Source organism: Saccopteryx bilineata, chromosome 7 (genome assembly GCF_036850765.1).
Source record: "Saccopteryx bilineata isolate mSacBil1 chromosome 7, mSacBil1_pri_phased_curated, whole genome shotgun sequence".
NCBI lineage: Eukaryota > Metazoa > Chordata > Mammalia > Chiroptera > Emballonuridae > Saccopteryx > Saccopteryx bilineata.
The window spans coordinates 111,954,009-111,980,164 of record NC_089496.1 but is presented as its reverse complement, the minus strand read 5'-3'; the positions used below and the strand labels follow the sequence as shown (position 1 = coordinate 111,980,164).

At 53.3% G+C, this 26,156-nt stretch overlaps 1 protein-coding gene across 1 annotated transcript in view; it reads right to left on the bottom strand.

The window, feature by feature from the left end:
• Nucleotides 1-210: 210 nt before the first annotated feature.
• Nucleotides 211-26,156, bottom strand: part of MGMT (O-6-methylguanine-DNA methyltransferase) — a 224,652-nt gene continuing 198,706 nt past the window's right edge. The window contains exons 4-5 of the mRNA XM_066238916.1: nucleotides 5,440-5,579; nucleotides 211-549 (exon numbers count right to left, since the gene is read on the bottom strand). Of these exons, the coding sequence (XP_066095013.1) occupies nucleotides 337-549; nucleotides 5,440-5,579 (353 nt within the window). The 3' untranslated portion in view covers nucleotides 211-336. The remainder of the gene's footprint in view (nucleotides 550-5,439; nucleotides 5,580-26,156) is intronic.

Below are 26,156 nucleotides of genomic sequence, written 5' to 3'. Positions count from 1 at the left end.
TGCCACAACTGGCTCCGGCCAGAAGCCAGTTCCGTGGACACTGATGCTTTGCTTCCAGGACGGTGGACCTCCCATTCCCAGGGCCCCCCAGCACCCGATCTTAACAGACGCACGAACTAGGATGACACAGTGAAGGTGGGGGACACACCACACGCATGACGGCCGTCTCCCGCACCCACTCTGCAGTGAAAGACAAGAACGACAGCAGGGGGTGGACACGCGTGCCCCAGGACATGGCAGCTTTTAATGAGGTGGTGCCTCCGCACACTCACACACACATGCCTCTGATGTGCTGCTACATTTACGTGTCGTTCACATCGATTCCTACCACGATCCTCAGTTGTGGCCAGCGGGCTGGGAGCGGCTGGTGTTCCCAGGGGTCCCACGCCAGATCCTGGCTGGAAGGGAGCCCCCTGCATGGGCTGGTGTCTCCGCCAGGCTGCCTTCATGGGCCAGAAGCCATTTCTTCATGGCCTGTCCCCCGAAAGAGTAGTTGCCCAGGGCTCCGCTGCTGCAGATCACTCGGTGGCAGGGAATGAGGATGGGAACCTGGAAGACAGTGAGGTGGCTGCCATCACTCTGGGCTCCGGGCCAGGGAGGTTTTGGGGTTCAAGAGTTGGGCCCGAGCACAGTGACCCGGGACCCACCACGCGGGCTCATCCACAGGCGGCCTCTGTCTCAGCGCCACCCACTCGGGCCTCTGGGACCCCGCAGGTGTCGGGGAGGGGGATGGAGGGGGACACAGTCCCCAAGGCGAATGTGCGGCATCCTCCAGCCAATACTTGTGCACCAAGACTTGGGAGGAGAAACTTAATTTGGTTTGGTAAGAGATTTATAAAGCGCACTTACAAAATTTAAAATTACATTCCAACGTGTAGGGTGGTGTGCAGAGTTCTCAAATCTTTTTCTGAGAAGTAACAGCAGACTCCACATCCGGGGGTGCACACAGAGCCCTGGCCCCTCCTGCTGCCTCATGACTGCCCCCTGGCCTTGCCTCGCACCCCTCTCTGTGCACTCATGTGGGGCTGCCTGCCCCAGTGCCCCTCAGTGAGCAAGCACGGGGGGGGGGGGGCCCAGGTTCAGGTCCCGTCCACCGCCCACCCCCACGTAGCTGCAGCTCAGCGGAGAGGTGGTCTGCATCCTGACCCCCACGTTCCACCTCCAAAGTCAGAGAACTGGACCCTGTGGCCAGCCACGGGCAGCTGAGCACCGAGAGGACACGGCTGAGCACAAGCACCTGGCCTCCCCTCTCACGGTCCCGGGGGGCCGCCCCTGCCTCTGCCATCACTGCAGCCCTCTACTGAGAACGGAGCCAGGTGCCACCCACTGCGCACTTGTCCGTCTCAGCTGGCTACACAAACTCTCTGCCTGCAGCGCCTGCCCTTTGGGCTCCGAGCTGCACCTTCCCCTGAGCGGGTGGCATGGGCCCTGGTCCCGATCCCGGCTGCAGAGCTGCACAACACCCTTGGGGAGAGCGCCTTGCTCCAGGGGCATGTCCTGACACCACGTCCTCCCACAAGCCCCAGGCCAGGCACAGTCACCCTCCGGCTGCAGTAAGTCCCTTGCCTGAGTCCACACGGTTGTTTAGAGGCAGAGAAGGGTTCCCGCCCAGCAGAGCCAGAGTCCAGCCTTAGCACCCCTCACCACTCCACGGTGGCCCCAGGGGATGGCTGAGGCTGGGCACGGGGGCGCCGGCCAGCTCGAGCACATAATGCAGCTTAGGAGGCAGGAATCTGACTCCCTCCACGGCGAACACTCGTCCTAATTCCCACTAGAAGTTTGGGTTGCCCCGGTCCCGTGTGCTGTCTGGGCCCGCCAACTTCCAGTTCGTTGCAGTGTGACGCGCCAGGTCCTGCCCACGGCTCAGGGTCCGGGCTCTCGGACGGAACAGGAGATGTGAAGCCTGCAATCTTGACTCGGGTTGGGTTTTTCGTTTTTTTTTTTTTTTTTAAATCAAACACAGTAGTCACATTACTAAGTGCCTTGAGGACAGGATTAGCTAATATACAATTGAAGTTTTTGACTGATAAAGAAGGTAGGCATTTCATTCAATTTGGTTTTGCAAACACTTAGGCTTTGGTTCAAGTACCCTACCGCACAGATTTCATGAGTAACCTTTGCTTTCCTCCCCTCCCTCCCTCGCGACAAACCGTGAAAAGATAAAAGCGCATAACACGGGCGGTTCTCCTTCTCTGTCGCGCAGATAATGGGACGGCTGGCTGGGAATGACAATTAATTATAATGAAGCTAGGACTGGGCTCAATGGTGTGCTCGCTTGTGGCCACAGGGACCGGTGACTCACAGCTCACACTCCTTCCCTACTGGACATGGGGCCACCGCTTCTGTCCCCATTCGTTTGGGTGGTAGTTTTCACACTCTTACAATAATGAGACCGGCTAAAACTTATTGGGGCCCTAAGGACATTTCAAAGGAGCCAGACCCTCCATGGCAGCCCTCCCTCCCGCCCTCCCCTTCAACGGCTGTGCCGAAGAAAACGTAATTTTTATCAATAAGCGAGCCGCTCATCATATCAAAGCGGCACCGGACCCCCTCCATGCAGTGAAATCTAATTCATCCGATACGTGGATCCATCGCTTACACGGACCCTTTTCTCAAATGCTATAAAACTTCCAAACCCATAGATTTGTCTCCAACAAGAATAACACGAAGGGGCCCTTCAATCAATAGGGAATCCCTCTGATTCCGGGCTGGCTGAATCTCTTCTCCAGCTCCGCCTTTGTTCTTGTGGGCAGCAGCCCACAGGGGAGAGAGCTTGTTTTCACTCGCAGCCTCATCAATACCTAAATCCTGGGGAACAGTGACACCGAGAAGCTGTAATCAATAGCTCCCCGTGCGTTTTCTTCTTCTGGTCAAATGGTTCAGGCCCACTGACAGCCCTGACACTTAGAACATGATGCTAAATCTCTATCAACAACCATCTGAGTGACTGGCAGACCACGGCTCAGGGTCATTAACGCCCGTGGCAACCTGTGAATAAACTCACTCCTACGGAATGCGTTTTGTTTAGAAAAAGGTGGGAAACTCGTGGAGCACCGTATTGATTGCCTTGAACTGCATTAAGCAAATTCTGTCTGAGGATGAGCAGGCGGTGTGCTTGGTGGGGGAAGGGCAGGAAGCGTCTTCCCTCTAGTCTTACCAGAAAACAGACCGTCCTCTGTGCTGGGCAGGGGAGAAATCCTTCCGGAAGGCTGCCAAACTGTCGTGCCCAGGCCGGAGAGCCCCTCGAGGAAAACTCGGCCAAGATCAAGTGTGTGGGACGGAATCAAACTCCTGCCCAGCAAAACCTTGCCTTCCGCTGGCACGTGAAGGGAGAGGATGCTGGCTGTGTGTTTGCCGCAAGCCGCCCGAGGGAGGCGCGTGCTGCGGGTGTGTGCCGACACCCCAAGTCCATTCCCACCCGCCCCTGCGCGCACACCCGCTCTCTTCAGCCCGCACGGCGGTGCTCTCCGTGAGCAGGTCTCCCCGGTGCGCTCTCTGTGCAGAAGAAACCCATAACGTGTGGTTCTGCGGCTGAGCCCGTTGTCAGCACCAAGAAAGGGACGCAGTCCGGGCTGGGTGTGGCCTCATCCTGGGTGTGGCCCGTCCTGGACCAGCGCCCCTTTTCCTTTGGGTCCGAGGCTCCCCAGGCTGCTCTAAGCAGATGTCCGTTACTTTAGGGAATGCTTTGAGGGCTGCTGTGCTCCTGGCACGCTGAAGTGCTGTCAGTTCCACACATTTTGCAGGAGCACATGACACCTGGCACCACGACGGTGACCCAGGAAGCAGGCACACCTGTCACTGGCAGGCAGCCTGGCTGGCCACTTTATCGAGAGTGACATCAGGCTGAGTCACACAACCTGGGAGGAGACGGGCCTTCCGAATGGAAGACAGACGGTAGCTTTTTCCTGCAAATACAGCAAACCACCTTCAGAAACCTGACTCAGAATCACGCCATGTGCTCAGTAACACCACAGCCTGCGTGTGGTGGGGTGTGAGCTAACGAGGAGGCTGGCACGTGGCAGGGAGACACAGTGGGCGCCAACAACCTGCCACCCAGACCCACCACCGAGAACTCAGGACACAGGTGCGAGGGAGGTGGGGGCGATGCCCTGTCCGTGTCACATGCTGCGCCCCGCAGCTGGGCCCCCTCACAGGGCGGAGAAGGTCTCCGGACGAGGGGCACGCTAAGACAGGCCAGCCCCCTGCAAACCGGCAGGGCTGCTGCTTCCAGAACAACAAGGAGATTTTGTGCAAAAGGCTACGTAACCACCGCCTCCCGGAGATGCCAGACTCTGCCCTGAGGCTGCCGTGCGCCCAGCGGCGGGAGCAGCTGGCTGTGGAGTGCAAGCGCCCGCGTGCCCTGTGAGCCAGGAGAAAACAGTGTTGAAAATACACAGCAAAGCCACACAAGGCTTTGAAATGTGGGTCTGACTTAGCAAGTTCCCATCCCATGATTCAACGGGGCACCTGCTCCTCCTGATCGGACGGCCCTCTCCTGTCACATTAGAGACCATGCCATGGCTGCCGGGAAACGCAGTCACCAATGTGACAGTGTGTCCTCACGGGCACTGGAGAGGTGAAGGAGAGTTCCAGCGGCCTCACGCGGCTGGGCTGGGCTGGGCTCCTGGCGGGCTGAGCTGCTGTGCAGACGGGGAGCCCCTCCTGCCTGCACGCACCCACCCACATCGCGGCCTCGCCCCTCACGCGTGCCAACTTCCTTCCTGAGTCTGGACAGCCTCCCGCCCGGGTGTGACCCAACAGGAACCCCAGGTGTGACCCCACTGTAGCCCCGTCCTCTGGAGGAGACGGCTTCACATGGTCTGTGAGCCTTGCCGTCAGCAAGACCTGATTTCAGACACACAGGAGGGATGAGGGACAGGAAGTGAGGGCACCTGGGGATAGAACCATGTCCGGGAAGACACGTCCGAATCCGCTGACTCTCCCAGGTCACATGACAGAGTACAGTCGTTCCCTGGTGACCCGGTCCAGGGGGCTGGGCCTCGTAACAAAGGGCAGCGCCGTGGGGTTGGGCCCAGCAGTGACCCTGCCGGAGCAGGAGTTGGGGGGGGGGCTTTCACCTGCTGTAACTTGGCACCTGGGAGAGGGCCTGGCTTCCCCTGGGCACCCAGGATGCCCAGCTGTTGAATGAATAAGTGAATACCTGCTCGCCACCCCTCCGGGGATCCTGTGGTTCTAACACACTGAGGGGGGGCTTGCAGGGTGGGGAGGGGAATGCTTCTTCACCACCTGCTCCAAAACAGGGGTGGGGGCCCAAATCACAGACACCGGCCATGCCTCTTCTGAGGCCTCCCCAACAAACGATCCCTGTCCATCCGCCACAGCATGGCTGCCCTGGACACACGCAGACATCAGGTGGCACGGCCCCTGCTGGTTCCCCGGGCCCACCCGCCAGCCCCACTCCCACTGACCAGGACTTACCGGGTTGCTTCTCATTGCTGCGCCCACTGCCCGTGCGGCTTTGGGGCTGCCTGTCAGGGCTGCTAATTGCTGGTAAGAAACCACTTCTCCGAATTTCACAGCCTTCAGCAGCTTCCATAACACCTGTCTGGTGAACGAGTCTGGAAGGAAGAACACAGAATGATGTCATCTGGACAACCGGCCCCAGCTGCTCCGATAGAAAGTGCTGCCTGTCCCCAAGCAGAAAGGCATCGACACAGATGTGTTGCACTCAATTAAAACGGCCTCCACACATATTGCTATCACCATGTCACCTGGCATGAGGGACACTCGTGAGGGAGGACACAGGGCAGGCTGGCCCCGTCCAGGGAGCGCAGACCACACACCCCAAGTTTGCGACTTCTTCCCATCCTCTCTGTTCCTGCCTGAGGCCCTCCCAGTTCACGGGCATCTCGACATGATCAGCACGTGGTCCAGTTCCTAAGCCCAGAGAGCCCTGCTCGCCCGCCGATTCTGAAACCATCTGCCCTGCCTGTGCCCGTCCAGCCGCAGCTGAGACCCAGGAGGAGAAAGCAGCCCAGAGCCAGGCTGTGAGGCTATGCTAGCTGTCCACAGGCTGCCCGGGCAGCCTCCCACTGTCTGGCTACAGCACCTGGGGGCCAGCAGGGACCTTGGCTGCGGGCATCTGTAATGAGCTGGGCTGAAAAACAAAGTAACTTTCTTTATTCACGTGTTCATTGTGTTCACTGACTCATCACACGCTCGCCTGCTCAGCTGCTGAGTGAACAGGTGAGCTTATCAGCATGTTCTCTCCCTCCGCCCGGGCGTTCGAGCCATTCCCAAGTATGGAGTCTACGGAGAGCCTGGGCCAGTCTGAATCGAGACCTGTTGCCTTTCCAAAGGGGACGCCCGGCTGGGGGGGGGGGGGAGGCACTGGCCTCGGACCTACATCCCCCGGTGAGGCAATGAGCCCCCTGGTGGCAGGAGGTCACCATGGCGGCAACCAAGGGGAGGATTCCGCGGGCTGGAGTGGTGTCCCGACTGTGCCCATTTGGGCACTCATTACACGCTTTATGCCAAGCCGGCAAAGTGCAATTTGGTTCTTAAATGAAGAACACACCCTTACGTGTGTGCTAAATAATAAAATCACTCTTAACTGGAGGGAATGACAATCACTTCACCGGGAAGAAATCTGTTTAGTCTTTGTTATAACATTAAGCAAATTAAACATCAGCATAATCCAGGTGATATGAGAAAAGGGTCATCAAAGAAATTAACTTTGTTGTTCATTAATTTACACGGATTAGACAAGGGCAAAGATAGCGAATGCGCCCCAGTTTTTATGATATAATTTCAAACTGTACACCGTTTGTGGCAGGAGGGTGACTTTGGGGTTAATCAGACTGATTTGTCCTTTTAATTGCTTTCTATTCAAAGAAAATTCATTAGATAATGTTCTCTTCAAAATTCATGAATCAATTTAACTGAAGAAACCACATTAATGGCTTTGGGTTCATTAGCACAGGCAGTTGTACGGAGGGCCGATGGCAGGGAGGGCTTCCTTAGGCAAACAGACTGTGTTTACCATGATTTCTTCAAAAGCGTTTTGAAACCGAAATGTTAAGTCATTATTACTGTAGCTGTTGTTGTGATGCTAACTTAAATAAACAAACAAAAAAAATGGAAGAAAAGAGGAAAGGAGGCCTCTTGATGGTAACTTGGGGGAAATGAGATTCCGGGGAAAAGAGGCAGCCACAGCAGCTCGTGCGCAGGAGAGGCCGCCCTGCCGCCCGAGAGCACAGGGTCGCTGGCTCGTGTCTGAGTTCTGACCCAGGGCGGGGGTGCAGCCACCGGCTCCCCGGAGAACAGCAGGGACGTGCTCACCTGCAGGAACACAGGAGCGGTGGGGGCGCCTGCAGAGTCGCCAGAGCCGGGCACCTGCCCAGGGGAGCCCGGTCGGACTGCCGCCCGTTACAGAGCAGCTTTCCTTCCGCGTGTAGACGTACCACATGGTAAAACAGTGACACACCCACATATGAGCACAGGGTTTATCAACCACATTCAGCCTCACTGCCCGTTTTTCAAGGGTGACCGTGTCTCACTCACCCTGTACACACTGGGCAGTGTATGAGGAAAAAGAACTCAGAGCAGGCAATGTTTAGTAATCGAACACACCGTTCCCTAAAAGCAGGGGTCTCCAAACTATGGCCTGTGGGCCGCATGTGGCCCCCTGAGGCCATTTATCCGGCCCCTGCCGCACTTCCGGAAGGGGCACCTCTTTCATTGGTGGTCAGTGAGAGGAGCATAGTTCCCACTGAAATACTGGTCAGTTTGTTGATTTAAATTTACTTGTTCTTTATTTTAAATATTGTATTTGTTCCCGTTTTGTTTTTTTACTTTAAAATAAGATATGTGCAGTATGCAAAGGGATTTGTTCATAGGTTTTTTTATAGTCCGGCCCTCCAATGGTCTGAGGGACAGTGGCCCCCTGTGTAAAAAGTTTGGGGACGCCTGCCTAAAAGCATCTCGAACCCCGACATCCCCCGCAGGGCACACGCGCACTACCTAAGCGTCTGTCAGTGCCGTCCACCCCAGCCTGGGCAAAACCGGATGTGCAAGCGAACCCCTTCTCGAGGAGGGACCAACACGGTCAGTTGTAAATGCCCTTCTAGAATGGGGTGAAACCTGCTCATAAAAATGAACCCATAGAAATATTTTCTTGAGGTCAAGGTGACCACAGAAATCCTCAATGGCCGGACCACCATTTCAGGTGGCCCAAAGGCACAATATTAAATACTATTCTTTTCTCTCCTGTTGTGTTCTGCATGGAGAGTTGGCCATGAGCCCAGGAGCGTGTGGAGTGGACACTGTGGGTCGGTTTCTGGCAGCTCCTCTCCTTCACCCTCTCCTCCTCCTCCTTCCTCTGGCCTGTTCTGGGGTCCGGCTTCTTCCTGTCAGTTTGTGCTGTGGGGTCAGGTGGGCTCTGCTGGAGGCTGACCTGCTTCCCCGAGCAGCCTTACCTTAAGGACACAGAGTCTTGGATTTTGGTTTGGGCAACTACTTAAAACACACCGACTGTGATGACCTAACCCCCAGTTTCCTCAGTTCTCTATCTGGACGGTACATCAGTCAGGAGGTGAGGATGCTGCTCCCCACACTGGCCATGGAGAGACGCTGTCCTGTGTCATTTATGTGAGTATTCTATCGTGTCACATGTATGAGGGGACGCGGGCAGCCTGCACTGGCACAGTGGGGCTGACCCCGGCTCTGATCCGGGAGACACACACACACCAGGGGCCTCGGCAGACAGGAAGCCTCGACTCGCCTTGGAAAAGAGGGCCGAGAAAGGCCGAGCTGAGACGACACAGGAGGTGGACTCACCTGACATCTTTCCCACAGCATTCTGAGGTACAACAGACAAGTGAAGCTAGACGGTAACAACGTGGATGGCATGGTGATGGGACAAGTGACAACTGACAGCTTTAAGGGGACCCGGACTAAACATCCTGTGAAAGGGACTGTACCTTAGACAGAAGAGGAGATAGCCTGTCACGGGACGTGAGTTACAAAGAAGAATCAGATGGAAAAGTCAGTTCTGAAAGCCACAGCAGACACAGTTTGACAACGGGGACACGTGGGCTCACGAGCAGAACGGAGATGCTGGAGGGAAGAGTCGAGGTACAGCAGACAAGTCACCAGGATTATTCAATCTGAAGGACGTAGAACAAAATGCTAAAAAACAAACGAACAAAAACACTAGAAAAGAGCCGTGGGGACACACGGAACAAAGCTGAAAGGTCTGAGGTTTAAATGATTTACAAGTTCCAGGAGAAGAGGAAAAAGGGGAGTGTAGGGGAAAAAATGTCCCAAACTGGCCAAAGGTCTACACAGCAGCTGTAAGAAGCCTGCCCAGGGCCAGCAGAACACTCAGCCAGAGAGAGCCGGTCTCCGCTCTAGCGTGACCAAGCTGCTGGAATCCACACAGACGGAAAAGAACCTGACACAACCCGGGGAAAGGGTCGCATCGCCTGCAGGGGCGCCGTGGCCTCGGGGACCGTGCGTCCACCTCAGCAGCCCCCGGGGCCAGCAGGACGCCAGGCAGCGACTTCAAAGGGCTGCAAGAAACACCGGCAGCTCAGAAGTCCACGTCCGGCTGAAAGACACCCTTCAAGGAGGAAGTTAAAATGACGACAGTTTCAGACAGATCCGAGGAGAAGGCACTTCCAGTGGACCCGGCTAGGACGGCTCCCGCGAGGAGGGACACGAGGCCAGAGGGAAGCCGGAACAGCCGGCTCGAAGGCACAACAGCAGATGTGGTCCGGTCGGCGTCCCCGCGGCAGCCTCTGCGGTGCGTCTGAGAACCTGAGAGCTGAGAGCCGGCTCCCGGCCTCCTCAGAGAAGACCACGGGGCGGGCAGATGCCAGGCGTGCCTCCCTGGCACACGGAGGGGGGGCTGCAGGGGCTGCACCGGGGAGAGGTGGCCACAGTCCACATCCCGGTGACTCCGGTGAGACTGTGAAAGCTCAGTGTGCGACCCCTAGAGCAGCACTGGAGACGCCACACAAGGAGAGAGAACTCGAGCCAAAAGCGAACGGATCAACGGAAATAAAGTACTCGAAACATGTTAAAATAGCCCAAATGAGGGAGAGGAAGGAGAAAAAGAAATGAAAAACGGGGGAAAGGCAGAAAACAAATAAAATAGTATGTAATAACATGTAATATCAATACATAAGGTGGTAAATATAATGAAGTGTTATTATAACGTTTACATCTAAACCCAATCATATTAGTAATTACATTAAATGTAAATGGTCTAATTACACCAAGGAAAAAAGAATGAATTTAAAAAATAACTCAAGTATGTGGTGTCTAAAAAATTATTTTTATTTTTTTTACTTCAAATAATAGATATAGGTAGGTTAAAAGCAAAAGTATGGAAAAAGATATACCATATAAACATTACTCTAAGAAAGTAAATATCAGATAAAGTTAAGAGCAAAGAAGATTTCCAGAGTAAAAAGGAAATGTTACAGTGATGAAGGGGACAGCCCACAGAGATAACACACCAACCGCAAATTCTTCTGAATTTCACAACAGAGTTTCAAATAGATAAGGCAAAAACGGACAGAAACTGAAAACTAGACAAAGGCACAATTATATCTGAAGACTTCAACATTTCTATTTCAGTATTTGAAATAGTTGGCAGAAAAAATCAAGGATGAAGAAATGAAAAACGCTATCAGCCACCTGGTTTGAACTGACATTTGTAGAACACTCTACCCAATAACGGCAGAATATATACTCTTTACAATGCACATGGAACACTGACCAAGACCTACCATATTCGGGGTCATAAAACAAACCTGATACATTTGAAATAAGAAATCAGATAAGTTATATTGTCTGATCATAATGAAATTAGACTAGATATTAGTTTAGAAAAGATGACAGAAAAATTTCTAAACATGTAGACAGTAAATAAGCTGCTTCTAAATATTCCATGGGTCACAGAGGAAATCTTAAGGGAAATAAAACTATGTATTGAGCTGAATGAGAATGAGAATATGGCATCTCACCATTTATGAGACACGACTAACGCAATATTTAGAGGGAAACTTATTTTATGAAATGCATATCTGAGAAAAGAAGGATCTCAAATTAATAATTTGAGCTTCCAACTTAAGAAAGAATTTTAAAAAAGCAAAATAAAATCAAATCAAGAAGAAGGAAGTAAATAAAGGTAAAGACAGCGATCAATGAAATTGAAACCAGGAAAATGGTAAGAGTGAAATACATGAAACTAAAATTGGGTTATTTGAAAAGATCAATAAAATTGATAAATCTCTAGCAAGGCTGATAAAGAAAAGAAAAAAAAACACAGATGATCAACAGCAGCAACGAAAGAGGGGATGTCAGTACTGACCTCACAGACATTAAATGGATAATGAAGGATTCCTACAAATAACTGCACATAAAATTCAACAATATAACTGAAATAGATCAATTAATCAAAAGCTACAAACTACCCAAACACATTCAACATGAAACAGATAATGCGATAGTTCTGTTAACTACCAAAGGACATAAACCGATCATTTAAAATCTGGCATACACGAGGGGCAGGTAAATTTCACCAGTAAAATTTATCAAACATTTAAACAAATGCATCAACTTAGCGTCATCTTTTCCTGAAAGCAGAAGGTGGTATCCTTCCCAAAGCAGTTTATGAGACTCTAATTACTCCAATATCAAAATCAGGAAAAGACAGAAACCAGAGGAGCATAGATTAATATCTCCCGTGGGCACAGATGCAAAAGATTCTCAACAAAGTACTGGCAAATCCAACCCAATTCTATATAAAAAGAATAAGACACCAAAAGTTCAGTGGGCTTTGTCTCAGGAATGCAAGGCTCTCCAACATTTGAGAAGTGAAGCTGCACAGACAGTGACAGAAGTCAGACCGTGTGTGTGCAGACTCACGCTCAATAAAGCCGGGGACAGACCTGCACAGACACAGGAGCAATGCATGTCAATGGGAAAAGGGTGGTCGTTTCCACAAGTGGTGCTGGAACAACTGGGCAGCTACACGCAAAAAAAAAAAAAAAGGGGATTTAGACCTGGACGCAGACCATGCATCTAGTGTGTGTGTGTGTGTGTGTGTGTGACAGAGACATAGAGAGACAGAGAGAGACACAGAGAGGGACAGACAGGAAGGGAGAGAGATGAGAAGCATCAATTCTTCGTTGCGGCTCCTTAGTTGTTCACTAATTGCTTTCTCATACGTGCCTTGACCCGGGGGGGGAGGGGAGAGGCTACAGGAGGCTACAGCAGACTGAGCGACCCCTTGCTTGAGCCAGCGACCTTGGGTCCAAGCTGGTGAGCTTTGCTCAAACCAGATGAGCCCGCGCTCAAGCTGGCGACCTGGGTCTCGAACCTGGGTCCTCTGCATCTCAGTCCGATGCTCTATCCACTGCGCTACTGCCTGGTCAGGCCAGACCATGCATCTTTTACAAAAACTGAGTTGAAATGCATCATATACTGCTCACAAAAATTAGGGGATATTTCAAAATAAATAGGAAGTGATAAAAAAAGCAGCATTTGATTTTTTCTTATTAAACAAGAAAATCAGAAAAGTAAACAAGTCAAAGAAAGTTGTTCAATTATGTAAATAAGATGCAAAACCAACTTTTACTTCATTGGTGAAAATGCACTAGACGAAAAGTTGAAAGTACTGGGATGTCTGCCCGTTTCCTGATCCCCTAACATTTTGTGAGCAGTGTAGATCTAAACCTTTTAAGGCAGAGCTCTACAGGTAATACGGGAGAAAAGTCGAGCTGACCTTGGGTTCAGGGAAGCATTTTAGATACAGCAGGATTCACGAAATAAAAAAAAAAAGGATGGATAAGTGGGAATTTATTAAATTTAAAATTTTCTACTCTGTGAAAGATGCTATTAAGACACTAATAAGAAAAGTCACAGACTAAAGGACAATATTTGTGAAACATGTGTGATCCAGAACTCATCTCTAAAGCACACTTAACACTCAGCAATAAAACAAGCTGATTACAAAATGGCCAGAAAACCTGAAGGGACGAATGCCTCTCCAAAGAAGATACACAGCTAACAAAAGAGCACACGGACAGAACAAGTGAAAGCAAGGTGGTATGATCACACAGCTGCTATGATGGCTAAAGCCCCAACCTGCCAGTACCAAGCGTTGGCGAGGACTGCGCCTGCACTGCGGCTGAGAGGCAGAAACGGTGCAGCCACGCTGGAACAGTGCCGGGCAGTTTCTTCCAAAGCTGAACAGACACTTATCGTATCACCAGCAGCTGCACACCCGGGTATTTCCTCAACTGGCCTGAAAACGCACGTCCACGTGAAAACGTGAGTGAGCACTTACAGCAGCTTTACCCGCCTGTTGCCAAAACCTGGAAGCAACCGAGATGCCCTTCGAGCTAAGAACCAATGAGCTAAGAACACGCACACGGTGGAGCGTTGACCGAGCTCCCGGCAGGCGCTCCTGAAGGCAGGGTTCGGAGGGGTCCTCTTCAGTGGGCTTATTTCCACTGATCACAGCCTCGCAGCGCACACACACTCGCCGCCGGGTCAGCAGAGGGGCGACCTCTGTGGTCCGTCAGGGGGCACCTGGCTGAGCTGCGGGAGCTCCTGCCTGCCTGGCTCTTTGGACACTGCCTGCTCCCTGCCCAGGGCTGTTGCTACGGGCACTGTCCCCTGGGCCGTCCGATAAGCCTCCTAGCACAGATGGGTGGTTATGGTTCAGCCCGCAGATGCAGGCCTCATGCCCAGCACCGAGCAGGCTGAATTTGGGGTCGTTTTCCACAAGGCATATCCATTCTCGGGTGAGAAACCTGGCCGGCAGGCAAAGTATTCGAAGGCCCCTGACAAGGTTCTCAGTGCAGGTGACACAGCCTCAAACTTCCCTAGGAGAACCCCTCCCAAGTGTCTGAGTGATGCTGGGGCCACATACACGGAATGCCTGCTATTTTGAAGGGATAGCAGAAATTTGGGGCAATTTGCTTAAAAACCAGCAATGGCCACGATGCGTGCTGACATTTACTGAGCATTTACCGTGCACCAGACACCGCACAGTGGGCCCTACCTCACGCACCCCTCAGGTGCCCCATGACTCGCTGACGTCACGGTCCCCTTGCAGGTGAGAGCCCCAGGCGCAGTGCTGCAGTGGCCGTGGGGGGGCACGCTTCCTCAGGCAGGAGCCCTCCCACCCCCACGGCATCACCCCGCACACTCATGACAAACACTTGGTCACGCAGGAACGGGGTGCAGGGCGCGAGGGTCACGTGAGCAGACCCGTGTGTGGGCGCTTGACAGGAGGGCCGTGCAGACTCAAGGGTGGCCACCCACACACTGTCCTCATGTGCTTTTGGTCTTGGAAAAGAGTTGTTTTGATACAAGGGTTTGAGAACCTAGAGTACTCTAAAATCCAGGTGAAAGACTGTCAGGTTTCGGTTCCAACATGGCACATGCAGATGGTACGGCCCTGGTAACGCAGAGCTCTTCAGGGTCCTCAGCAATCCTGAAGGGCAGTGGTCCCCAACCTTTTTTGGGCCACGGACTGGTTTAATGTCAGAAAATATTTTCACGGACCGGCCTTTAGGGTGGGATGGATAAATGTATCAAGTGATCGAGACAAGCATCAAGAGTGAGTCTTAGGCGGATGTAACAGAGGAAATCTGGTCATTCTTTAAAAATAAAACATCGTTCAGACTTAAATATAAATAAAATGGAAGTAATGTAAGTTATTTATTCTTTCTCTGCGGACCGGTACCAAATGGCCCACAGACCAGTACCGGTCCACGGCCCGGGGTTTGGGGACCACTGCTGAAGAGGACAATGAGGGGGGGCAAGGGGATTTCCAAGCTGGGCCGGGCTGAGCGGCTCTGTGCTCAGGAACGGAAATGCCGTCAGGGGCTGTGCCTGGTGTGGGCACACCGGGTACCGACTCAGGGCTCATCTCGAAGACTCGCCTTGCAGACGGACTGGACACTGGCCCCTGGGAAGGAAGGGCTGTGTCCTCCACGTGCGTGTGGGAGCAGACACCACCGCCTGCCAGGCTCTTGGGTGAGGTGAGGTACAGCCTCCTGGAAGCCACACCTGGCCTCTCCTACTCACCCTCCTGATAATCAGCCTGCCCGAAACTTATTTAACAAAAGAATTATGCCTAAGACTTTAAGCTCGAACTTAAGGAAGCCTACAGAGAAATGATTAAACTGTGAATGTCCTGGTATGAATGTGAATAATTATACATTAACACTCGTTACCATTCAAATAATTGTCATTTGGCTCCAAGCTGAGTAACTGACTTCTGAACAGGTGTTAATGGGTCTGAACACGGAGGAGGAGACGCACAGACAGCGCAGAATGCCAGGTGGGAGAGGCGGAAAGGGAGTGGGGGTGTCACCCTACAGGGTGAGGGACCGGAGGGGCGGAACAGGAGTGGGGGTGTCACCCTACAGGGTGACGGACACAGACGGAGGTCAGAATTGAGTTAGGGGTCCTATTTTGAGGTCCCTTTGCTGCCCCCCCCCCCCCCCCCCCCGTGGACCTCCTGCATCCCCCGCCCCCTTACAGGTACCTCCAGCTCTGAGACAGACCTGGGACTCCCGGCCAGCTGACCTGAAGCAGCCCTGATCCCTGTGGGCACGACCTTGTGAACACACCACCACAAAAGAAGAAGATCAGGTTTAAAACGACACAATGTTATCAAGGTTGTCGGCCTTGCCTGGGTGGCTTCAATCACAGGGCAGAGAAGGGGCTGTTTTGCTGACTTCAGGTCCATTTTACGCTAAGTACCCCAGTGGTCTTCAGACATGTGCTCACGTGCCAGCAAACCCTAGCTACAGGCACCGCCCCTCCCAACCCGGTCTGGAGTGTGCCCAGGCCTCTCATCAGAATCTTCCGGAAGCCTCCTGCTAGGAGAAGGAGCCCTGCATTGGGATTGGCAGATGTTTCTCGGCCCCCTGAGTCTGAAAAGCAGCTCCTTCCCATCCCTGGGCAATACCCGCGGTCCTGGGCCCGCCGCGCAGACGCTTCCTCTGGCACGTTTGAGGAGGTTTCCGGTCATACTGACAAATCTGACGGGGGCGGGGCGGGTGGGTCTGACGGACCGGAGCCCCCCCCACCCCCCACTCCGTGTGGCTTCACGAGCCTGTCTGACCCAGCCCCGAGGTCCGCTCAGTAATTCCAGCTAACTTTTGAAGACCAACCTGACAGAAAGGAGCCAAGCCCTTAATTTCTTAATGAATTATTCTTCAGCAGAGGACGGGGATTATGCCAGGGAGAAGGCATATCACTCCTGACAGAGCTGTCAGAGGGACGGGCGGAAGGAAGCCTGGCACGCTTTAATTTCTCTGTAGAGAGATGAGGGCTCTTCGGGGATTAATCTCAGTATCAACAGTGAGCCTTTGCCGCAGGGCAGCTGAAGAATTCAAAAGGAGCTGGGACTGGGTTTGGAGTGATGGAACCCAGCTCCAGTGGAGCAGCTGACTTAGCTTTCTCCCCTATGCAAATGAGGACGAGGCTGTGCAGGTGTGGGTGAGGGGGCCCCCCCTGCAGGACAGGTAGCAGGTGTGCCCTCGGCAGGGGGACACGGACCTGAGGGGGGCCTGGCCCGGAAAGTCCCAAACCTCCGCTGAGCAGGAAGGGAAGTAGTGGGCAGGGGGGCCTGACCAGCAGCCAGGGGCCAGGGCTGAGGCCCAGACGGGGCTGCCACGGGCAACCCCCTCAGACAGCACGCCCCCGGGTCCCTCAGCTCTCCACAGCAGAGGGCAGCTATACAGGGTCGGCTGCTTGGGAATAGGGCCACTGTGATGCGAGATAGTTTTGCTTTGTTTTGTTTTTGCGAGAGAGAGAGAGAGAGAGAGAGAGAGAGAGAGTTACGAAGAGAGAGAGATGAGAGGCATCAACTCCTAGTTTCAGCATTTCAGTTGTACATTGCTTGCTTTTTCATAGGTGCCTTGATTGGGGCGGGGGGGGGGGTTCCAGCCAGCTAAGCCAGTGACCCCTTGCTCAAGCTAGCAACCCAAGGGTCATGTCTATGATCCCATGTTCAAGCTGGCGACCCCGCACTCAAGCCGGATGAGCCCTTGCTGAAGCCGGTGACCTTGGGCTTTCAAACCCGGGACCTCAGCATCCCAGGTCGATGCTCGATTCACTGCACCACCACCGGTCAGGTGCAAGATGGGTCTTTCTAAGTCCCTCTGAGAAAGGGCACACTGATCTATGTTAACAGGCATGTCCCGATTAGGCTAACGCAATGTGACGGAGAAAAGACCCAGGGTAGGCATGTCCAGAGTTATCGATTACTTAATTGGCTTATCACTCATTTACTCAGTAACTATTCAGTCAGGAGCTCCTCTGTGGCGACTTCTGTGGTGGGTGCCACTGGGTGGGCCAGACGGGGGTGTGGCAGGACCGTGAGCGCCAAGCCATCACAAGTGGGTGTGGCAGAGCCGGGAGGGGAAGTGTAGGCAGGGAGGGGCCATGGCAGAGACCAGGCCCGTGTGGCTCCCTGAGGACCGAGCACTGGGCTGAGGTCTCCAGGGGAGGTGACCAGCTCCAGGCAGGGGGTGCTGCTGGAAGTGCAGGGGGCTGGCGCAGGGTACCAGGGGCCGAAGAGCATGGCAGAGGCTCCGGGGGTGGGCCATGGAGTTGTGGGTCTCACGTGGTGCTGCCAGGATACAGTGCAGAGGTCACAGCAGGGGTGACATCACCAAGTGTCTTCTTCTACAGGTGGCCAAGGAAACACTCTCATGCACAGAGCAACGCCCTGCACTCACCCGGGAGGGCTCCAGTGCCCGCAGGGGTCCACCCCCCTCAGTCCCCTTCCATCTTTGCCACAGACCCCGCTGACCCGGTTCACTGACCGGGATGGCTTTCCAGGACTCCCCGCAGGCATCCTGTGACGCCGCCCCCACACTGGACAAGTCACTTTCTGGTAAAGTTCATCTTTAGCCTTTTTCTCGCCCATCTCTGTGCAGTGCCTGCTGCAGCCCGGGGGCCCCAGCTCCCCTGACCGGGGGGTTTCTCGGAAAGCCTGCGTGAGTGTGCTCATGACGTGGCAGGACCCCTGAGGGCAGGGGGCACCGTGTGCTCTGTGACCCAGCCTTGGAAGAGCAGCCATCACTTCTGCCACATCCTGTGGGTCACTCAGGCTAGCCCTGGTTTGCGGGGTGGGAACGAGAGTGTGACCACCAGAGGAGTGGACCATGGGGTCACCTTGGATGCCAGTCATCATGCATCTCTTTTCTGGACAGCATCGTGCTATCTCATCATTTGGCAGGGGACCCTGGACGGAACAGAAGTCACAACCTCACCTGTGACTTTACCTACTGAGCAGCGTGATGGACAGCATGACATAATAAACCCCAGTGCCACCTTTAGCCATTTCCCATACCCCCAAGTTCTTAGGGCGAGCTGTAGTGACCTCACAGTCGTTTCCTGCACCCCAAGTTCTCAGGGTGAGCTGTAGTAACCTCACAGCCGTTTCCTGTACCCCAAGTTCTCAGGGTGAGCAGCAGTAACCTCACAGCCATTTCCTGTACCCCAACTTCTCAGGGTGAGCAGCAGTAACCTCACAGCCGTTTCCTGTACCCCCAAGTGCTTAGGGTGAGCAGCAATGGTCCCACAGCTCAAAGAGCGCACTTTAACACAGAGACCAAACCCACAGTCACAGAGAGAACCTCATCATCCCCCCACAAGTCCACGGACCCTCTGAACTCTCCTACCTTCCCACTCAAACGTAGCAACCTAATTCCGACTCTTCTCCCGAGGAGAGTCTTCACTGTCAGCAGCAAAAGGACAAAGTGACCACGTCACGCTTAGAATCCACAATACCAGACGCACCTTCGCAGAGATGCAGGCTCCTCCGGAAGGTGCCGTGACAAGTGCCACCATGGCTTATCGTACCATCTCCACGTGGTGACCGCCTTCTGGTGCTGGAAGGAGCCCCAAGTCAAACGTGAACCAGGTGGAGCGTGACACCGCGGGGAGGCTCCCTGGGGAGGCAGGGGTGCCAGCCCCTGGAGGTGTGGCGCGTACCTTTCGGAAAGCACAGCCAACTCCGAAACCAGCTGGCGTCCTGAAGTGGGAACCAGTGGCTGGCCCCCTGCCCTGCGCGGCGCAGTCACGGCCCGGCCGGGAGACGGTCCCCGCTGACCCTGCGCGCGAAGGGCGTGGTTAAGAGCTCATGTGGGCGGTCATGTGGACATGAGGTCAAGTCCCACTGCTACCCTTCCTACCTGATTAAGCTCCTCACCCTTCTACAGCTCAGTTTCCTGCACCTGAAAAGAGGCTTATGTGAAAATACAACCTGCACAAGCACTTGACAGTCGCTGTCGTGTATAAAGCACTCGGCAAGTGTGAGCTGCTGACTGACCATCACCACGTGAGGGTATGGAGCTTACGGCCCGAGCACAGCTCGGGACAGCGCAGGTCTGCACAGCAAACCAGCCTTGCCTCGCCTCACCAACAGCGTGTGCACGAGGTCCATTTGAATGTGGGATGTGGCAACGGTGGGGACCGAGGTACCGCTTCGGTGAAAGGGAGGAGCTTCAGCAGCTACAACTGCACAGCCTCCAAAGAGACCGTCGTGAGGACAGGGTGACCCGAACACGGCCCTCCTGGGCCTGTGACCTGGGCTGTTCTCCATGGAAGACTGTCCTAAAATCCTCTCTCTGCTGCTTAGAAATAGAATGACACCAGGTGTCACCCAGGCTCTGCCCCCTGAGTGTCTCGGGGTGTGAAATGCCCCGTGTTGATGTCCCCCCGGCGATGGGTCTGCACTGTGGCCATGGCACAGGCTTCCCAGGCCTGGGGAAGCACATTCCGGAAGGCCTGCCACACGTGCTTAACCACAACCCACTCCGGGAAAGATGGTGCATGGACACAGCAATCTCCCAGGCCGATTGGACGCTCGGACGAGCCAAACCCCACGAGCCACCCCAGGAGCAGGTGGGGACCATGACCTGATGAAGGAGACCCTCTATGCTGGGCATTCGCCTTCGTTGTTCAACCCGTAGCTACGGCCACGGAGGCTCTGGCTGGCCCAGGGCCCAGCCATCTGCCCACAGGTACGGCCAGGCGCGAAGCCGGCACCCTGGGCTCGGTGTGGACGTAGATTCTGGGCCACCCTCCGCCTGCCTGAGGGGAGTGGCCAGGGAGGCCAGTCCTGACGTCTGAGTGCCCAATAAAGAGGTGACCCCCAACAAAGCCTCGCATGGCTCTCGGGCTGAGTTCCAGAGACCCGGCCCCGGGGCTTCCTGTCCCTTCGCCGTGACCATGAGACCAGGATGGCCAGCCCGTCCTGCGGGGCGTGGAGGGCCCTGGGAGGTGCCCAGACAGCAACCAGAGCCTTGTCTGCCTCCTGAAGGATGGCCTGGTGCCCCCCGAGCCTGCCCATGACGAATGAACATTGTGTTCACGGTGAAGACCACGGAATGTGACTGCTGGGTCCCGGGGTGACGGTCGGCCTCGTTTTAGAAGGAACAGCTGCCCGGTCCCCCGCCGTGCCTGCGCACGCTGCCCTCCCACCACCAGCGAGCGAGCCCTCCCCTCGCTCCCCAGCTTCACCAGCGCTAGGCGTGGCAGTGCCCTGGGCGTGGCCGCTCCAGCAGGTGCGCAGTGGTCGCTCCTTGTCTGGATTGGCGTTTCCTTGACGACAGGGACATTGAACACTTTTTCACCTGAGGACTTGCCACCTGATCGTGTTCATTTGTAAGGAATCGGTTCAAGTCTTTGGCTCATTTTTTTTTTTTAATGGGATTGTTCTTTTTCTTAGGGTTGAAATTTAAAGGTTTTTTTTGTACATTTTGGATAATAGTCCCTATGCCAATGTCTTTAGCAAACAGTCCCTCCTCATCTGTGGCTTATCATTCCCTGGACATTGTCCTTCACGGACGTTTTCAGTTTTCAGGCGTTGGCTTATCGACGCCTTCTCTCAGGGGTCAAGCCGTCGCCACGCTGAAGGGCACCTCGGTGTTCTCCTGTGTTACCAGCTAGGACTTTTACAGTTTGTGTTTTACCTTGTAGTCTGTGGGCCACTTTAAGTGACTCTCTGCAGGGGGTGCAGTTTGTGTCCACCTGCACCTGCCCACGATGTGCCGTTGCTCCCGCGTCCTTGGCTGGAAGGAAGGCTCTTCCCTCTTCGCGGTGCTGCCTGGCTCCCTAGCTGAAGCCCGCCCGGCCACAGGCACGTGGGCCTGCTCCTGGGCGCCCCGGTCAGCGCCTGGCATGCTGCCGGCCAGGCCCCTGCCACCCCCTGGTCAGCGCCTGGTGCCCCCCGACTACATCCAAGAGGGGCAGAACAGATGCCTTTGCCTGTGGCTCCGGCTATGCCAACCACACGTGCTGCCGGGCATGAGAGTCCTGCTCTGAAAACCAGGTCATCATCTCGAAGGTCAAAACCAAAGTAAGTGCCACTGCTTCTGGGGTTGGCTGTCATCAGCCTCGTCGGCCTCGTCAGTGGGCTGGAACGGTAGCGCCAGTGTCCCCGTCACCGTGGGGGGGGGGTGCACATGGAACAGCCAGAGTGTAGAGTGAGACCCCCCCGAACTCTCCACAGGCACACTGCTGGGGCCCTCGCTCCGCCTGCAAGCCCAGTGAGGCCGGCGCTGTGCGCGGCACCATCGGCCTTCAGACACGCCCGCTGATTAATACAAATAGGCCCGTTAATCACGTTTAAAGGTGTTAGCTTTAACGCAAATAAACAAGACCCCCCCGACGAAATTTAAAATATGAATCCTGTACGCTAGAAGAGAAAACCCAGCCAGGGACGCAGAGCACCTGGGGCTCCCGGCCAGGTGCCAACACGGAGAACCGCGGTGCCCGCCCCGCGTGAGGGTCCGAGATGCAGGCTGTGACAAACATCAAAAGGTGTTAATGGTTTCAATATTTATCTGCTGCAGGGAAGCACTCTAAAAAGAAGACAGAAAAAAAAAGTTCTGCTAATGGCTGTGTCTTTGCCATTAAAATGAAAAGCTTTAATGCATCTTATAATCAGAGGACAATTTGCAAATCATTAAGAGAAATGTAAAATTCCATTAAAATACAAATCAAGAGACTCTCCCTGGACTAATAATCTTTTTGATATTATTTTGCATTTCACTATTTCTGTTCCAATACCCAGGCCTCACAAATGATCAGGTCCTGAACACGCTACTTACCACAGCCTACTTCTTTAACGAGAGACGGGGAGAAGGATCATCTGCTATTCAGAGCAGGTACTAATGAAGAATTCCATATATTCTGAAATTTAATTAAAACCCCAAAGATTTCAAATTAGATGCAATTTGAAATGCCTGGGGCAGAAATACATGCACTTGCGTGGCGAGGGTACCACACTGAAAGTTGATACCGTAATTGGTCTTGATGTATTTTTGTGTTGCTGGGCTGCAGCACAGAACTCATAACCATATAAAAATTCTCTGTAGATTACCTGCTCATTGAAAATGCCATCACTCAGGTAGTTCTCTACTAAATTACCATGCTGCTAAAATGCACAGAGTGATTCGGAGAGGAGACTGGCACAGCTGGCCGGCGCTGCCAATGAGTTATGCATGCGTCAACGTGGCCTTTTTTCTTAGTAAAATATGCTCAGTTGAATATTAAAATATAATTGGCATTCAACCTAAGTAGCTTAAACCATTTTGTTATCTTCTTTCAAACTGATTGGGCTCCTCCACAGTTATTTTCAAGGATGTGAGTCACAAACTAATGATACCATCATATTCAGCTGGACGGTGCTGGTTTTACATTTGCCAGAAATAGGCGCCGTTTCTGCCGCCTGCCAGGGACGGCCTTTCCTAGTCGCTCCTCTTCAACATCAAAGGCCCAATGCTTGGGAAAAAATAGGGGGGGAGGATATGCCATTTATGTTGGTTCTTGCATATTTTACTCTAAAGAAGAGAAAGGGATGCAAATTTTCTATGAGAAGTCTGCGTCCTGGCCGAGCAGTGAGCCCGTCTCTCAGCTCCGTCTCCAGTCTCCGCAAATTGCCGAGGAAGGGCTGGCAAGGACTGCCCTGTGTGCCCCGGCAGCCCAGCCCGGAGGACGGGCGTCGTCTAAGAACGCAGACCATGTGCGCACGCGAGCACACTCACACACAGACACACACACACTCACACACAGACACACACAGACACACACACAGACCACACACACTCACACACACAGACACACACACTCACACACAGACACACACACAGACACACACACACTCACACACACAGACACACACACTCACACACAGACACACACACAGACACACACACTCACACACACACACACAGACCACACACACTCACACACACAGACACACACACTCACACACACACAGACACACACAGATACAGACACACACACACACACACAGACACACACACACACAGATACAGACACACACACACAGACACACACACTCACACACACACAGACACACACACACACAGATACAGACACACACACACACACACACACACACACACACGGTCCAGGGGTGAGTCCTTCTCCACTTGTAGGATGTAATTTGTGCCACAATTAAGAGCAGTGTGCAAGAAAATAAAAAAAGTAGTTGTCATGGTAACAGAGACTCTGTCTGTAGCTATACTGGCAGAAGGGTGGGCACTGCTCACCAGAACAACTGTTTCCCAAAACAAGATCAATATTTACTTTAGGGTTTGGGAGGTTAGCCAAAAGCCAGGAACTTAATGACTGGGTGATGAATGTGAGGGTTAAAAAGATTTCCATTCCCCCTCCTTTCCCGCTTCAATTGGCTTGTTCAGAAGTATGTCATTGGCATTAACATGTCACGCAGTGTCCCCCCCCCCAGCGAGCTGAGCCTCCAGGTGGGCTCTGTCCTGGGGGCACGGCCCCACATCTCCTCCAGGTTAGCGCCTGACTTCTCCACCCCAACGTGTGATACATGACCTTCATCAGGGGCACATGCTTATAGATCCGAGTCCATTTGAATGAAAGGGTTAGCAGGTGAAAACATCGTGTGAGCATGCATTTAAATTAAGTAATAGTTTTTACACTTTCGGCTCCTACAAATAGTTGCACAGAATTGCCATTAACTTTACGTCCAGATTTACCTATCCAGGTTTAACATATCAATAACTTCGAGTCCAATTCCATCTACTTCTGACTAAAACATCTCTCTATAAACCCAAGTTGTAGAGGGAATTCTATTTATTATTACGAGGATGATATCAAAATGCATTAACGTTGCCTGTAAAATGTGAATACACAACACTTTATGACAACAAAAATATTTAACATTCTCTTTGGAAGTGGCGCAGGCTTGTCTAATGACTACAGTGGGAATAAGAACTTTAAAAGCACGTTTAAGTGAAAAGTCTGTTTTTCCTTTAAAATATAGACCTGATAGGAAATCGTCATTTTTTGGTAAAGCCCATTTCAAGTGAAAAATTATGAACGTGACAATGCAGTCTGCATCTCCTTACGAGGCAGAAGCAACTCCTGCTTTTCTAAGGCATGACCAGTGGTCCTTCTGTATGTAGGAGCCGGATCAGAGTGACCTTCACTTTCTAACAGAAACCTTCATGGGTTAAATTACTGTGCTCGTGGTGACAGACGCACTCCATGTGAATATTTCCCCATAAAAGCAGCACTCGTAGTGATTTCCGTCCTGAGCACTGGATGCCCCACTCTACTCCCCGAGGTCTGGGAGTGGATGACTTTCAGAGTCTCCGTGGCTCCCTTTCCAGCTTGGTTAAATTATGCCGTGTGACCCCAGCGGCCTTGGGTGAGGGTGCACTCAAGTTTATTTTTTTTGCCTGATTCATGGAAACCTCAGGGAACGTAGGATCTGACCACCTCTTGCATTTAGGGTGCAACTTCCGCTGAACTAGGTTTCCCAGGAGGCCCTGGTAGTGGCTGATTAGTCAGAAGGCTCTCTGCACGGGGACACCAGGCACCTTCTTGGGGTCCAGTGGACCGTGGTTCTCTTCAGCCCCTCCTAGCACCCCAGGGGCTGGATCTATAGACCAAATTCCCCTGCAGGGAAGGGGGGGCATTTTAAATTACTGCTCCCGAGGGTAAGGGGAAAGTGACAGAGCAGGTTCCGAGCCTGCTCCCAAGGCATCCCAGCAACCCCAGAGCAGGACCCACCTGAGCCCTGTGGAGGAAGGGTCGGAATCCGGGAGCCAACCTGAAGCAGCCTCTTCCGCTGCTGACCACGCACGGCCCCAACGCACCTCAACTCATCCAGCTATTTCAAAGAAAAAGGACACTTCTGCACCAAAGCACACCTGCCACAGGCCCCGGTTAGCTTGCAGACACCACCACCCTGCCCGGGGGCTTCCTGGCCAACCGAGCAGCATGCCCGCCAGGGCTTCTCAGCGGCTCGGCCACCACCCTGAGCCTCCTCTGGGACCTGAGAGCAGGGGCTGTGAGGTACATGCAGCACGTCCTGCTCATTTTTCCCAGACCAAAACCACAGACGCCGTCCTGGCGACCCTCTCATGCACGGGCTGTGCACACGCTCCGGGATCAGGCAGACGCGCAGCCGTGACCCAGAACCCCGGTCACTACAAGAGCAACAGCACACGTCTTCAATAGGCACAGCTACGTGTCTCAAACACGCATCACGGCCGGGAGCACTCAACTAGGTCAGGGAGAAGCACACAGCAAGACCACTCATAGGACTGGATCCGTGTTAATAAATTTCTTTAGAGCAATAATCCTCAAAACAGGGCATGTGTAGATATACACTCATACATATGAATGCACGTGTATATATTTGCCTATCCTAAGGTTTTATCGTGTCTTGGGAGGAGGGAGAGAGAGGTACGTGTAGGCATACTATTATAAAAAAAAAAGCTTTCTAGAACATTCTGAGGCATACACGCCTGCACCCCCAGACGAAGGGACTGAGATGCAAGAGTAACTTGAAAAAGCTGTTTGCTTGAATGAATCCTAGTGACAACCTTAAAAGCTCGGGCCTCGTCCAAGACATGGTTGCATAGCACACAGAATAAACAAGTGCTGGTGATCCTCACCAGGCGGGAAATCGCACGGCAACGTGCGAAACAATGAACTAAGACGATCTGGACCTCGGGCTCTCTGGCTGGTAACCGTCACCAACGTGCCAGAGTGCAGTAACCAGTCAGGAGAGAGAGAGAGAGAGAGAACAGTTATTGTACCGACTGTTTCTGAGCTGGCTTGGCTTGGCCCACACA